Here is a 16355-nt window from a genome sequence, read left to right on the forward strand (position 1 = left end):
AACAAGTCTTGACCACGATATACATATATATAGCTATTCCTTGGACATCATACAAAACAATTATGAAATATGGATCTGAATCAAGAAAGCTGTTGAAGTAGGAATGCAGGGGTCCTTACTGACTCAAATATCAGTGACAATTTAATTCTATGTCTGTGCCTATTTTATGTTAACACCCTGCAGCGTGGCAGCAGTAGACTGGCACATTTTGCTAGAAGGGAAAAAATAATAATGCTAGGAAAGATCAGTGTACACACAATGAACAGGTAGCATAAAGCAGCATGAACAGAAAGTAACCTGTTAAGACAGTGTTTTTCAACCTTGGGGTCGGGACCCCACATGGGGTCGCCTGGAATTTAAATGGGGTCACCTGAAATTTTCAGTAATTGATAAAAATTAAAACTTACTAATAAAAAATGCATTTGGTGAGTTGAGAGAAACAATCCCAAATCCATAAAAGACATGACAAACTCTGAAGCTGAAACTGAAGCACTGTGGTACTGTTTGTCTTTCAAATGTTCATTGTGGTCGGTTTCAGATGCTGCAGCTCTTTCATAATTCATAGTTTGAGTTATTGTTTGTTCAGTATTAATTGTCAGTCTTGTAAATCCAAGCTGGACTGACTGTACATATTCTGACCAACGAAAATAAAATTCTCACTTTGTGCAGTAATCTACACCTGGCTTTTCTGCCTCCATCCATAATAATATACATTATATAGACTAAATGTCGTCTAAAATTAACGTTTATTTGCAACATAGTATAGCAAACTATTACATGATCAAAAACAAATTAATTTGAGCAAAAGAAAAAAAATGTCTCCATTTTGAATATCTGGTGTCGCCAGAAATTTGTGATGTTAAAATGGGGTCACGAGCCAAAAAAGGTTGGGAACCAGTGTGTTAAGCTGCTAATCAATGTAACTTACAAATTTCTACTTGGTCAACTCTACTAAAAAAGTCTGTTTTACTCCACCTGCAAAATGATTATAAGTCACTAGCTTAGCTTTAGCAAGAGTAGCCTCAGTGATAAGACAGGAAGCCTGTTTAATTGCCTGCAAAACTCCAATAAACGGCCCGTTATCCTACCACCAGGCTTACGTACTGCTAATATGATTAATTTTTATCTAGTAGGGCTGTCAAAATTAAGGCATTAACGTGGATTAATCCATCATCATGATTAATCTGATTAAAAAATGTAACTCAATTAACCCATCTCCAGTGCAGAATGACTCTGAACATCTCTGGCAACACATTTTGGGCAGTTTGTCCAAGTAGAGTTAGAGTGCATATGGGCATTTGCTCCAGTAGTGACAGGGAGCAGAACCGACCCATAAAGATGGAAGACACTAAACAGCATGTTGGCCTCTGGATGGAAATATGAGGACAAAAAAACCAAGACGGAACAGTTGTTTCAAGTTGCTTTGTTGAAACTGTTGAAGGTGTTTATTAAACGCGTTAAAAGCATATACAGTCACGGAAGAAATTATTAGACCATCAAAAGTCATCAAAAACAGTCAAGTCAAGTACTAACTCCTGTGTGTATCATGTGACTAAAACAGACAGAAAAGAAAACATGGAATGCCTAAAAGCACTGTTTTTGTCAGTACAATGCCATAGATATTGATGTAAGAACTGAAGTGATTTTGGTTATTATCAAGAAAACATGGAAAATGTCTAGATATCAGCTCTGAAATTAAACTCTTATGAGCTATTTTTGTTGTTATCATTATATTTGTCCAAACAAATGTACCTCTAGTTGTACAAGGCATTAAAATGAACAAGAAATTGAAGAAAACAAGGGTGGTCTAATAATTTTTTCTGCGACTGTATATTCCATTCTTTCTTGAATCTGTTTGCTCATGCAAAATGTAACGCAATTAATATAATTAAAAATGAATAATATTTAATAGTGATTAATCAAAATTAAACCACAGAATCCCTGTGATTAATCTGATTAAACATTTTAATTGTTTGACAGCACTATTATCCTGTAACACCATAGTCTGTAGACAGTTATTGGTAAAACTGAAAACTTGTGGTTAAGAACAATAGACTTCTGTAGCTCCATCCATCCATCTTGACACAATATGATAGTAACATTATAAAGGTCAATATGTACACTAATATGTAGTATGTACACTAAGGGGACAGAAGTTTCTGGCTACTTGATATACATCTATGTAGATGTAGAAATTTAACTTGCTGAGATTCTGAAACAAAACTAAGAGTCAGGATTGTGTTTTACATGGTATATCCTTGCAAGATGTTCAAAAACACAGAGAGCAATGCACTTTGTAGAGTGTGTGACAAAGAGGTAAGAGAGTTCAGCGATTTTAAGGAGTCTGGTAGACACAGTATGCATGAGAATTACTGTAAATGAGATACTTTGAATAAGTGAGATATAAGCTTGCTCATATCAGCTGTATGTCAAGGTCTGGGATAAAGACAGAGAGCATTGTGTGAGACAGAGGAACATCCTGTGAGGAAATAGACATAAATGAAAGGCTTTCCATACAGCAGGTTAACATATACAGCCTGTGCAAAAGTCTTACTAAAGAGGGGCTTTATCTGTTTTAATAACCCATTGTAACCCAAGCAAAGAGTAATTTTCAATGTAGTGGCCCACTGACCCTAACCTTCAGAATTAAAAAAAAAAAAAAAGAAGTGATGACGTGACGTACCATCGGACAGAAAGTACTCCACTTCACCATTGTTGCCTTCATCACCATCCTGAGCGTGGAGCTTGTAGACCAACGAGCCTGCTGGGGCATCAGGGGAAACCACAGCGAGGTAAGGGGCAGGAACCATGCTCCACTCGGGGACATTGTCATTGACGTCGGTCACAGTCATCTCCACCCTGACCAGGTACCACTCTGAACCTGAAGAAGGATCGAAAAGGAGAGATGCTTTAAAGGATGTACTAAGGTGACCAGCAGGGTATTTGATCAGGACTATGAGCGGTAGGGATGGGAATCGATAAGAATTTAACGATTCCGATCCCATTATCGATTTTGCTTATCAATCCGATTCCTTATCAATTCTCTTATCGATTCTCATTGGGTGAGGGAATAAAAGAGTACAAACTGGTGTGTTTGCATTAACTGTCTTTTATATTTCCATCTCTGCACAGAAAATATAACATATACAGTATGTACAAATAATAACAGATGATGCTGGGCCCGGTTTGGGGGTGGGGGGTGACAGCCTGGTGTTCACTCAGCCTCTAGATTCACAAACGCCGCTAAGTAGTGTATCAAATGAATCACATGCTGTGGACAAATGTTTGAGGATATTAGAGGGATTCCACCCTTTTGAAGAAATGGAAGCTTTGACAGTGTTCCAGTGGACCTGGTGTCGTCTTTTTGGACCATTTCTGCCTCAACGCCATGTTGGCTACATTCTGACTAAAACAATGCAGCGTACGCATGACATCATCGCGCATGCACAACGAAGGCGGAATCGATAAGCAGAATCGTTAAGCAGGCAGGCAAATGATTCCAAGGAATCGAGCTACTGGGATCCGCTTCTCAAAAATAACCGGTTCTTGATTCCCATCCCTAGTGAGCAGTAAATATTTTTGTCTTCCAATGGAGATTCTTTGTACCCTTGACAAGGCAAATACTGTAGATAATATAAGACTTGATATTTTCTTTGCTTGTATTCCTCATTTAATGGGTCTGATTTATTTATTTATTTATTTTTTTGTTTATTTGTTTGTTTTCTGTCTTTCTCCCCAGTTTACTCATTGCTTGTTATTGTTATTGTTACCATTATAATTATCACCATGGTTGTTATTAGTTGCTTTTCCATTGACCCTCAAATTGCGCAAGTATAACTTGCGCATAAAAATTTACCTAATGGAAAAACGACAATTTCGCCAAAACTCTCATTTTTCGACTAAAAAGTTTTTTGCGCTGGCAAGAGGTGGTTTTTCGGGCGAAGCGCAAATGGTATATCACGCAAAACTGCAATGGAAAGACCTTTTTTCGCAACTAGAGTCAGGTGAATTAAAAAAAACGGATGTTGACATGCATTGAAACAAGCGACGAAGAAGAAACATGTCACGGTATGTGTGGACACACCAGGAAACCCAATCATTTTAAAATTTAGTATGGGATAGAGGGGTAAAATATAATAATAATGAATATATCTGTAAATAAACATCATATTTACGTTCGTCACCATGTTTATGGAATGACTTCTTGTGTCATCTCGTGATAATACATAGACAAATCATCGCATTTGTGATTTAATGGAAAAAACGACATTATGCACTTCTGCTTTTTCGATATTTAGTAAACATCAGTAAAGTTTTGTGCAGATGTTTAATGGAAAAGCGACTAATGTTGGTATTGTTGATATTTTCTTGTGAGGGTCTTCGCCACCTTCTCCTTCCTTGCCCCACCCATTCCTCCAGGTCAGGTCTGGCATTGAAATATGGTTCAACAAAACTCATTACAAAGACAGTAGAATATCAAGGGGTGCCTAATATACTTAAGGAATTTTCCCTTGGCAAAGCAAATTTGTTCAGCACCAAAAGGCAGCCAGACCACCATTCTGATGTTGTGATACTGGACGAGACAAGTTAGAAAAAAAAAAAAAAAAAAGCTAATATAAGAGGGAAATACATGCTTTCTTTGTGTGTGTTTAATACATTTGCACAATACTGCAAGGCCTAGTATCATACAAATGTACAGGATGAATATATTCGTAAAGATAGAATAGAAATTCCCCATGACTGTTCCTCCACTTGTTTATTTTTGCTTTATTATACTGTACTTCATTTTCTTTTTTCTTTAAATGGTATTGCAGAGACTTAAAATGGCCTCATCATCTGGAAAGCTGTACATGACAATGGTACATACACACCAGAGCCTATACAATGAAGCTTAGAGCTGTTTACACAAGCCTAAAACCTAATATTGAGTTTGTAAAGGGTGTTTGTCAATGTCAACACAAGCATAGAAATGCTCAGAGAGGCAGCTTCACTTCTCTTGATTTGACCTTGGAAAACAGTTTCTTTAAGCTCACCCGCAAATAAAGTTACCACAATAACATATCAAGGATGAAAAACGGTAGCATGAATGTTTTTTTTTTTTTAAACAAGTATGAAGCAAAGGAGAGTAAATAGGTGGAGTTTCCATACATACAAATACATACATGCATACACAAATGCTTTTATCAATTTTTTTCTTTCTGGTATGCAGCCACGAAAAATAATAAATGCATAAAAATCAGAATAGTATGTGATGACAATTCTAAAACCTCTTTTATGTCACTGATATTCAATTACTTCTTTTCAGCTGTCATCTGATTCTTTCCAGAGTGTGTCTTGTGGACATCCAAACAAACAAAAGAAATAGGATGCAAAATAAACTAGAGAAAAGGATATCTTTGCATTTCAACTCGTAATTATAATCAAGGCTGTGCTATTTGTTTTTGCAGTAAACAGCAATCATATTGAAACAGGTAAAACACACTAACAGATCTCATCACTATTACCATGTCGTATAACAAGCACGCACATGTACTTCAGATTCTACATACATGCAATAAGTGGTGACCTGTATTTCTGGTTATGTTTACGAAAGAAAAATAATATGTGCACACAACACACACAAGTACAGACACCATCATTGGAGCAATATTTGCCAGTCACAGCAGGGGGCAAGGGAGTAATTTCAGCTCTGTAGCCAGAGAACTGGTTTCAGTTGTGTTAGTTTTGGTACCTGTTGGAAAAAAAACCCAACTTGTTTCTTCTTTGAAATTCTTATATAACCACAAACATTATCCCTGTAATTTTTGTACATTATTAACTGTTGGCTCAACAGCAAGTCTGGATGACAAATTTTTCCCCATCTTCAATTTTTAGATTCTCTAGATGGAAGAGCAATGTGCGTAGCTGAAACGCTGAAAGGATGGAAGGTTGAGGGAAAGAAGAGGAGAAAATAAGAAGCAATTTTGGAAAGAGTAGGGGGGTGCAATCAAGTAATATACAGCACGGCAAGAAAAATAGGAGTTGAGTGTCGCATGAACAGGATTAAGAGTGAAACGCAGAGGCTGAGAAATGACCCTGCGGTTGTTATAGAAACAGCAGAACAACCAAAAGTGTGAGATGGGAGAATTAAGAAAAGAACGAAGAAAGAAAACAACAAGCAAGCAATTGCATAAATCAATGGCATTAAAGAGAGGGAGGGAGGAGAAAGTTACAAGTTTAAAAAAAAAAAAAAAAAAAAAAAACATAAGCGAATATCAAAAGAAGACAGAAGAGTGGCATTAACCAGACACATCTTTACAAAAGATATCGCGCTTGACTCAGGGGTTCAACCATTGTATTTGCTGATGATGTCTCTCTCCTTCCATGTCTGTTGCTGTCTCTCTCTCTCTCTCTCTCTCTCTCTCTCTCTCTCTCTCTCATTCTCCATCTCCCTCCCTCCCTGTGGTCGTAACAGATTCAGAATTAATTGGCAAAAGGACAATGCAGCTTTGGGGAAGAAGGGACGGCATTACCCAGATAATAAATCACCGGCCTAATATACAGAGCACCACGCCGAAATGCATCTTCCACACACAAACACACACTCCTTTCTCACTAATAACGATCATCAGTGGATTAGTGACTAATGAAGGACCATAGGGAGATACTGTTTGGTGCTATTGCCATCCCTCACACTAATGCATCTCACTGAATCTAATGATATGTTGCAATCCCTAGAAACAGTGGGACCTGCAATTACTAATAGTGCTACAGAAGGCTTTCCCATGGCCACTGACCTTATTTGCTCCAGTAGGTTGCAGTTCAAGCATGTGTTCATTTTCTGACAGTGCATTCTTGTTATCTTGTTCACAAAGTGGGTATATGCAAGGATAGCCCATTTGCAAACACTCCACACACAACGAAAAGTAGTCTAAGTATTCACTGATAAAGAACTGAAACTGTGGCTAAAGGGGGATAAGAGTCACAAAGGTACATGTCACGCCACAGTACGGTAAACTATAATGTAAACTATAAAAAGACTTAATAGGGCACTGGCTTACAGGATCAGAATCAAGTATTTATCAAAAAGGAAGCAATTCCTAAGAAACAACTGGCTTCCCCTCAGTAAAACAGCACAATAAAATGCAACCAGATGATAAATTCTGGTGTATTTTAAACCAAAAATCCTGGATATTTGAAGTGTATTACTTATTTTGATAACTATAAGTCAGGAACAACATGAACAGCATGTTTTAATCAGTACCATTCAAATGACTAAGTCCTTGTCATTGAATATGTAATTTAATCAGGCAGTCAAAGAAAGCATGACAGTTGAGTCTCTAAGCTAAAAACAATGCTGTATGAACCAGACATGCCTTAGCAAAGTCCAACCTTACACTGCATTCCAGAGTCCTGGGAGGTTGAATATATCTCACTTGGAGTTAACGACATCTGACCTCAAAATATTCCAGGTGATCCATGTTGAACATAAACAGCAAACATGGAGATCGCAGACCTAAGCTCCTGTTTCCTTTGTTACTGAAGAGGCATTTTGACTGTCGACAGTACAGTGTTCTCAAATATGCAAACGAGATGGAAGAAGCGAAATGACGGATGAGCTAATTATACATTGTGAAAGTTCTTTTCATTGCGAACTTGCACACTGTGCACCGCCATTGTTGTGTTGACACCACGTTGTAGTTTGTGGTGAGGTCGGGCTACTTCGAACTGGCCCCCACTTTGCAACTAGGACCTCCAGCTTGGACAGGCGTTCCAATGCATTTTACTGAGTTGGATGTCGGAAACGTCCCTTCTCCCAGGACTCTGGAATGCAGGATTACTACCAGCTACACGGACCGAGCTCGCACTACTTCGGTATAGGGACTGAATGGCCGCCAAAAAGGGAACGTCCACCCTATACTCCCCTACTCCCGATCTGTCTGTCGATCTCCCGCTCCATCCTATCCTCACTTGTGAACAAGATCCCAAGACACTTAAAGTCCTCCACCTGAGGCAGGACTTCCTCCCTGATCTGGAGTGGGCACTCAACCCTTTTCTGGCTGAGGACCACAGCCTCAGACTTGGAGGTGCTGATCTTCATCCCAGTCTCTTCGCACTTGGATGCGAATCCTGCTCAATGAAGCTAAGAGGACCACATCACCCACAAAAAGCAAGAGATGAGTTCCTCCCATCACCAAACTCGACCCCCTCCACCACCCAGCTGCACCTACAAATTCTGTCCATAAAAGGTATGAACAGAACCGGTGACAAAGGGCAGCCTTGCGATGCTAAACTGATCCGTTGTGGTAAAGAGGGAGCTAATTTGAAAGGCGAAGCTCTCAATTTACTGATCAGCATTCCGACTCTCACCTATGATCATGAGCTCTGGGTAAAGACCGAAAGAACGAGGTCGTGAGTACAAGTGGCTGAAATGAGTTTCCTCCGCAGAGTGGTTGGGCTCAGCCTTAGAGATAGCGCGAAGAGCTCTGACATCCAGGAGGGACTCAGAGTAGAGCCGCTACTCCATAACTCCTTTCAAAAAGCCATAAAACAAACGTTCACCTCTAAGGTGAAACCCAGTTGTGGGGCTTATATAAGGCCTGCACAGCTCAACAAAACTAAGGACAGGATTTCCAGAATTCTAAAGGCGTCTCACAGACAAAGATGTTTTCATTATGTCTTTCAGATAGCAATGCTTGTTAGAAACCTGCTCTCAAACTTTCTTCATGCACATCTGGACACACAATGCAAGTTTGTCCACATCAACGTCAACTCATTTTCTATTTTGCAACGGCACCACAAGCATTTTCATCACCCCGGCTCTCAGGCAGACAGGTAATAAATGAACAAATCAGAAGGCACATCACTTCAAAATTAAACCTCTTATCTAATGTCACTGTCCTTTCCACTGTGGAAAATAATGTCAGCTGATGTTAACCACGTTAACTAGCAAGATAACCCTGCTCTCTCGCTCCTGTAGGTTAGCATTCAGGTTGCCAGCAGGAGGAAACAAAATGAGAGGATATAATAGAGAGATAAATTTCAGTCTATAAATGCCATGAAAATGTCACCATTAATGAATTATTTTGTGTGCAGGATACACAGCTGCAGGTCGGAGAAGTAGAGCAGGCTGATGAGGAAACAGGTGCATCCTTAGGGTTTTCAGGTAAGCTCCTAATTATGAAGAATAGTTTATGAATTATAGATTTATAGAAAGGCGTCACTGTTTTGGATGCTTGGCTAAAATAATCTTTGAGAGTCAATGTTTTTGGTCTTTAATATCAAAACAACTTATTTTAATAAAAATTCTTCATTCAGTTTTAAAAACTGCACTAAAACTAGATTGATCAGAAGTCATTAAGCCAGTGTTTTTCAACCTTTGGCTCCCAACCCCACGTGGGGTTGCCTGGAATTCAAATGGGGTCGCCTGACATTTCTAGTAACTGTTAAAAAAAATTTTTTTAAAAATTACTAATGGGTCAAAACATAGTAATGTCCCGTCAGAGAGCGAATTTTAATTGATTGCCATTCCAACATTTATTTAAGTATAAAGTAGCTCGTTTTGGAAAATCCCTTATGGTCCAACTAAAGCAAAAATGAATTTAAAAGTAAAAATGTGGGTCATTTAGCAACACTAATGTGTCAAATTGTCTCTAAAATTTCCCATCAGAGAGATTTTGAATACTGTGTTTTGACCTTAATAGAAAATATTTTTAATGATTCATTATATATTTTATGATAATTAAAACACCACACACTTTTCCTAATAAAAATCTAGTTCAAAAAAATGCAGGATATAATATCTGAGAGGGCATATCTTGATTGACCCGATCATGTGACTGCATGTGTTACTACGCTTCAACCTGCCCAGACACAGTCGCAGTTAGAAATCCTAACGGAGAATGGAAAGAAATCTTCCCCCACCTGGCCCCGCAAAGACATCTCCAAGAGAAATTGAGAAGCAGACACCAAAAATGTGTATTACAGACATTATATAGCCTAAATGTTGTCTAAAATTTATTAAAATTTATTTGCAACATAGTATAGCAAATTATTACATGATCAAAAATTAAGCAATTTTAGCAAAAAAAAAGTGTCCTTGTTTTGAATGTCTGGGGTCGCGAGAAATTTGTGATGTTAAAATGGGGTCACGAGCCAAAAAAGGTTGGGAACCACTGCATTAAGCGTTTTTATCTGCATGATTTTTTTATGAATGTGAAACTGTCCAGATGAAAAACAAAGCATGTGAGTCAAAGTAATAAAAAGACATAAATTGTAGATACACTGATAGATTCAACACCTCTTCCACCATAAAGAATGTTCATGAATTTGACTCCCTCGTCACATGTTTCTGAACTGATAATTCAATGAAGAACCTTGCACTGGAAAAAGCATTGCTGTAATCAGTTTCCTTTGGGGTTGGACTGCGTGACAGAGCAACAGGAATGAAAGACATTACGATCAGACCTGAAAACATCATTTCTTACTGTGGTTGAATAATTACAATAAATTATAAATTAATTGTACTGACCACTTCTTTATGCTTCGTCTCATTCTATGAACATCACAAGGACGCTTTAACTGTTCGTTTACAAAAAGAATCAAAAAAGAAATTCAAGTCACATCCTTGACGATCATATACTGCATCTACGTCCACAAATCTATGCTGAAAGAAATAACGCAATAGCCTTTATTAGTATTTTTAATATTTTTTTTACTGTCCTGTTATCTTTACATAGACATTTATGCATTTCAATGGATGCCATTCTCAATATTACTCTGTGTAAGTTATCAATGTATTTTCAGATATGTTCACCTTGTCCACAACATGAATTAAACTTTTGTCTCACTATAATTGAATTTTCATTCATCTGAATTATAGTTATCAAAAGTAAGTTAAGGCTACTTTATTACTGACCTTTCATTCAGTTAAGTATTGAAAACAACTTTGAAGGCCTCATAACTCAAAGTAAAGGCCTCAAAAAAAAAAAAAAAAAAAAAAAAAAAGCTCCTGGGCAAAGTAAAAGATTTAGTTAACCTCTGTGTTACCTCTGAATTCCGGTTAAAAACCAGATAGTGTGTGCATCAAAGAAACCACAAGTAGGACTTCGCTCTTTCTGCATAGCTGATGTGCAAAAAACATCAATTACTGGTGTTTTTTTCATGGTTGGGTGATATGGTCATTAAATTTGGGGACAGATCCACTGTAAAAAATAAATAAATGTACATCCTGCAATACTTAACCGTTGTGACTTGCAGAAAGACAGTTAAGAATAAAAAAAACAAACAAACATACAAATAAAAAAAATAAATAAATGACCAGCTGCATCAATCACTTCAGCATATAAACCTCCTAAGACCCAGCTATGGGTTTTCTGTCCACACTTGTGGACAAGAGTTTCACAACTACAAAAAAACAAAGAAAACTGTCCACCACAAAGGACATTCCATAAAAAATTTAAAAACTGTTGCATCATGATGTTTCCAATATAGGTACTTCTTTAATTTAAAAAAAAAAAAAAAAAAAAGCTTGTACTTTGCTAAAGTACAAGGAGGTTAAATAATTTCAGTTACTCCATTAAGTAAAATCAGTGACAGATATGTACATTACACGACTGATTCATATTTGTTCATGTTAGATAAAGATTGAATTTAACCAGAAAGCAACAGATTAGGAAAGAAAGACAAATAAAGGAACCAAAAGCCTAGTATTTTAATTATCTTTTCTCCAAAAAAAGGCCAGGGATACCGGTGGATAATTGCAAAGGACTATAAAATATTTTAATTGTCTTTGAAATCAGCTGTTTGTGCTTTTTTTTAAACCATAATGAGAGGGCAGGCAGAGTATTAATATAGTAAGAAAAGAGCAGAAGAACAAATGTGACAAGGAGGACAGAGAACGGTACTGTTTCACTGTGTATTTCACTGTGGAGGTGGAAGAATGTATGTACGATAAAAGGTCATCATGTTCCTTCAACACTGGAAGACAACTGGGCTCTTTCTGTCTTTCTTTGTTTCTTTCAATCCTTGTTTTCTTTCTTTCTTTCTTTCTTTTTTGTCTTTGAGGGCTAAGAACATTATATTTGTCTGTACTTGTGGCATCAGAGATCGATATTTCTTGACTAATTCAAGCAGAAACCTATCATTTTTTTAAAGAGTTCATGTACTTTTTCTCGCCACTGCAGTTGCGTCACCATCTGCTGAGTTCATTGCAGAACTATGGTCTTACTTTTAATACAACTTGTTGCTTCACTTCTTTAAAGAACCACCGTCTGAATGTTTTATTTTACTGACAATAATACATAATCTTAAACACCGCCACAGTTGACAACGCTTTGTTCTAAATTTCTGTTACAACTTTGTTTACTTCCTGAAGGTCAGCTGACAGATGCCTGCCTTTACTTACTAAAACTTTTAGCAGCGTCTTCATCTTGAATAATGTGCAGCGCTGCAGTCTGACTCATTCAGGACGGGTGAAGTTGTGTGCATAATATTATTTGTTACATGTCATCATGTTAAGTGTATTTTTCTTCCTGATCCTTCACGCATGTTTTAAAGCCTGTTCAAAAAATGTGAAGGTTTTAGGTAGGGATGGGAATTGATAAGAATTGGACGATTCCATTATTGATTTTACTCGTCGATCCAGTTCTCTTATCGATTCTTATTGGGTGTAGGAATAAAAGTGTGTAAACGGGTTTGTTTCGATTAACGGTCTTTTATATTTCCATCTCTGCACAGAAAATATATCGGGGGGGTCACAAGACAGTACAAAGTGAAGGTGAAAGTGAAACTTACGACACTTTACGAATTCCTCTGTCTCCCAGTGTTGTGCACCTCATTTTCCTTTTCCCTACCTTTCGGAAATTTTTATTTGAGGGGGCAGGACATTTGTTGCCCCCCCAGAACCAGGCCCAGATGACACCCTGGTGTCATATGCTGCGTTTCCACTACGTGGTACCGGCTCGGCTCGACTTGACTCGGCCTTTTTACATTTCCATTATGAAAAAGGACCTGGAATCTGGTACCCGGTACTAGTTTTTTGGTATCACCACCGCCAAGGTTCCAGGACTGGGGACCAGACACTAAAACGTGACATGTAAACACTGCAGACCACTGATTGGTCAAAGAGTCGTCTCTGTGACCTGCCATTTTACAAAAAACAGATGCGGAAGTTTACAGTAAATATAGCGGTAGGTTAATCTACATGATGACAGCCCGCAAAACTACACCATTCACTCAGGAGATTCAGTCTTTGGTGGCCAACGTAAAAATTCAGGATGAGCTTGACGAGACAACATGCAATGAGCAAGTTTATCAGCAACTCTCTAAGCAGACGACACGGAAGTAACGCACTGCATAGCTATGACGTCCAGGTACTGAAAAGTCGGTAGTATCCTGTAATGGAAACGGTCTCCAGGAATAGGACTGGTACCCGAGTCGAGCCGAGCCGAGTCGAGTCGGTTCCACGTAAACAAGTGTTGCTAAGTAGCGTATCAAACACGTGACATTCCTACAAATGAATTGCATGCTGTGTAGACAAATGTTTGAGCATATTGGAGGGATTTCCCCGCTTTGAAGAAATGGAAGCTTTGCAAGTGTTACAAGTGGCCCTGGTGTCATCTTTCGGTGTGAAATATAACCATACTTTGGAGCGTTTCTGCCTCGACACCACGTTGGCTACATTCTAAACCAAAACAATGCAGCGTACGTTTGACATCATGATATGTGCAACGAAGGCGAAATTGTTAAAGGCGGCCTTACACTGTGCGAGTTTAGAGACGATTTCTCACTCGTGCGACTCTTTCTGGGATCGGGCCCGATGTGCCTCTAATCGTGTGTCGTGCTTCGTGCAGTGTACATGGGGTAAAGAGAAGCGATTAGCACCTCACGACCACCTCACGACCAGCAATCGTGTGTTCGCAAGGAAAACGGAGCTGTTTGAAATCCTGCTCGCTCCTCGTGAGTGTATCGTACTGTCAAAGCAGTGCCACGAACCGATGTGCCTCAAATTCTCACACTGTGCATGCGTGAACACAGACGCGTACAGTAGTGTACAAGCTAACAGTAGCTGGCTGTTGTCCTAGTGCAGTTTGGCTGTTGCAGCTTACCTCTAGTTCCTGGATGACAGCCCGTACTGTCCACGTCTGGACAACCAATGCCTGCACCAAACACATCGTTGTCTTTTCTTCTTTTTTGATTCCTCACAGATAATGGCACATATTACCAAAGCAGCTCGTTGATTTTTGTTTAGCACTACCATTTCGTGACTCACGCCAATGCACAATCGTCTATGCACTTTTACAGATTCCTTGATATTTTAACGTTGTATTTCCGGATACAACACTCAAACGTGTCGTGCGTCCTGTGGTGTATGGTCCTACAGTGTGAGCAGTCAGGTCGCATACGAGCGTCGGTCCGTACAGTGTGAGAACATGAATCGTGAGCCTGACTGTACGACTGATTCGCACAGTTTGAGATGGAGCTGCGTGCAACGATCGAAATAATCGCACAGTGTATGGCCGCCTTAAGCAGGCAGGCAAACGAGCCCAAGGAATTGAGCTACTGGGAACTGGTTCTCAAACAGAACAGATTCTCAATCGCTATCCCTAGTTTTAGGAGTGTCTGTGCATATCTGGATGTGCATCTTGTATGTGCAGGTCATAAATATGCTTCTATGCTTCAGGAAGAAGATGCATCCTCCAATGCTCTGATAGATTTAGAGGATGTCTGACAGGAAGACACTCAACTACAGATTCCTTCTCTCCCACTCGTCTCCTCGATGACCCCAATCAGCACCTCTCTAACTCCGTGCTATACCTCATTTTCTCCAAACCCCGTCCACCACCACACACTCTCCATTATGCTGACAGTACTGACGGGATAACATGGAAGTCCTCATTTCACCGCGCCCCCGTTCTTCTCTCCACTTTGCCATTTCTCATTTAGTGTTAGCATATAGCACTAACTATTCGCATCTTCAAGCCTCAGAAGAAAAGAGTTTCATTATACCTGACAACACCTGCAGTGTGTGAGTTCCCAAATGTTGTGTCCTCAATACACGCACATAATACAGAGACAAAAAAGGAGACGGAAACAAGAAGTGAAAGAAGTGAAATGAGAGAAAAAAGTCACAAAGACTGAGATAAATAGAGACACAAAGAGAGAATAGCAAAGAAGGCCAGTTAATTAAATGTCCTCTGTGAGGATTACAAAGAGCTATTTGGCCCTCACTGGTCCATCCATAATCTGTTTAAATGGAAAGCTGCCGCCGTCTAAGTGACTTTTTCACATTTTTACAAGGAAATGCCAATTAAAGAAAGGGATGAAGACGAGACAGGGAGGGGGGATCAAGTTTTAGTTCGAACACTAATTGCAAATGATACAAATGGTTGGGTTAATGGTCCAGCAGAGCTACTCATAATTGAAAGGCTACACACTGCCAATTCTCTGCAACACTGTACACTGACTGATAGACCCGCATGATGTACTGACAACGGTGCAACAGTTAATTAGAAAATGTATTTCACAGAATAAGACAAGGGAATTTCAGTTGCTCAGAAATACCACAGATAATGTAAAAATGTACAAAATCGTGTTTCACTTAGGCTGTCACAATGCCATGGACAAAGGTAAAGTATGTAACATTTTAATTAACCCATAAAGACCCAAAGAGCCACTGGTGACCAAAACCATCTACTGATCTAACCTGTCTAATCCCTGTTGATTGACTAATCCTATTAATCCAAGTCAATAAGTAGTGTAAAATGCAGTTTGTCATCTTTTCATGGTCATCACATATGACCCATTTGGACATTCAGAGGCTCCACAGTTACCATGGAAACACCATCATCTTCTACAACATTGATTCACCAATAAAACCCATGGAGTTGGATCAATGACTTTGGATGGACACACCGGGTTTATGTTCAATTAATGAGAGATTTTAAAGAAAAAGTCAGTTTTTCTTCGCTTTTCTCTGTGTTGATATAATAACCTTTGAATTTACTCTGAGCTATTATGAACATCTAAATGATCAGTGAATTAAATATAGGAAAATACCCGATTAACACTTAAAAAAATAAAAATAAAAAATCTAGAGTATAATTTTTTTTTAAAATAAATTGTAATAAATTGTTTAAGAAATATTAATATAGAGAAAAAATCATTTGGGAACTGACACAGAAGTAGCACTGGGTCTTTATGGGTTAAAACAATACATAGATTCACATAAATCAACACTTAGATAGGACCTTAAGATCTTTCTGAAATGTGTGGTGGTGTATTTACCCACTGCCTTTATTTTCTTATTTTATTTTATTTTTTGCTGCATCCACACTGACAAAAAAAAAAAAAAAAAAAACTCAAGGCAAAGTACA

The 16355-nt window shown here is 38.6% G+C and overlaps 1 protein-coding gene across 1 annotated transcript in view; it reads right to left on the reverse strand.

The window, feature by feature from the left end:
- The window catches only part of LOC115413880 (neural-cadherin), a 527604-nt gene that overhangs the window by 394472 nt on the left and 116777 nt on the right, over nt 1-16355 (reverse strand). The window contains exon 2 of the mRNA XM_030127006.1: nt 2684-2881. Within this exon, the coding sequence (XP_029982866.1) occupies nt 2684-2881 (198 nt within the window). The remainder of the gene's footprint in view (nt 1-2683; nt 2882-16355) is intronic.

This window comes from Sphaeramia orbicularis, chromosome 3 (assembly GCF_902148855.1).
Source record: "Sphaeramia orbicularis chromosome 3, fSphaOr1.1, whole genome shotgun sequence".
In the NCBI taxonomy this organism is placed as follows: domain Eukaryota; kingdom Metazoa; phylum Chordata; class Actinopteri; order Kurtiformes; family Apogonidae; genus Sphaeramia; species Sphaeramia orbicularis.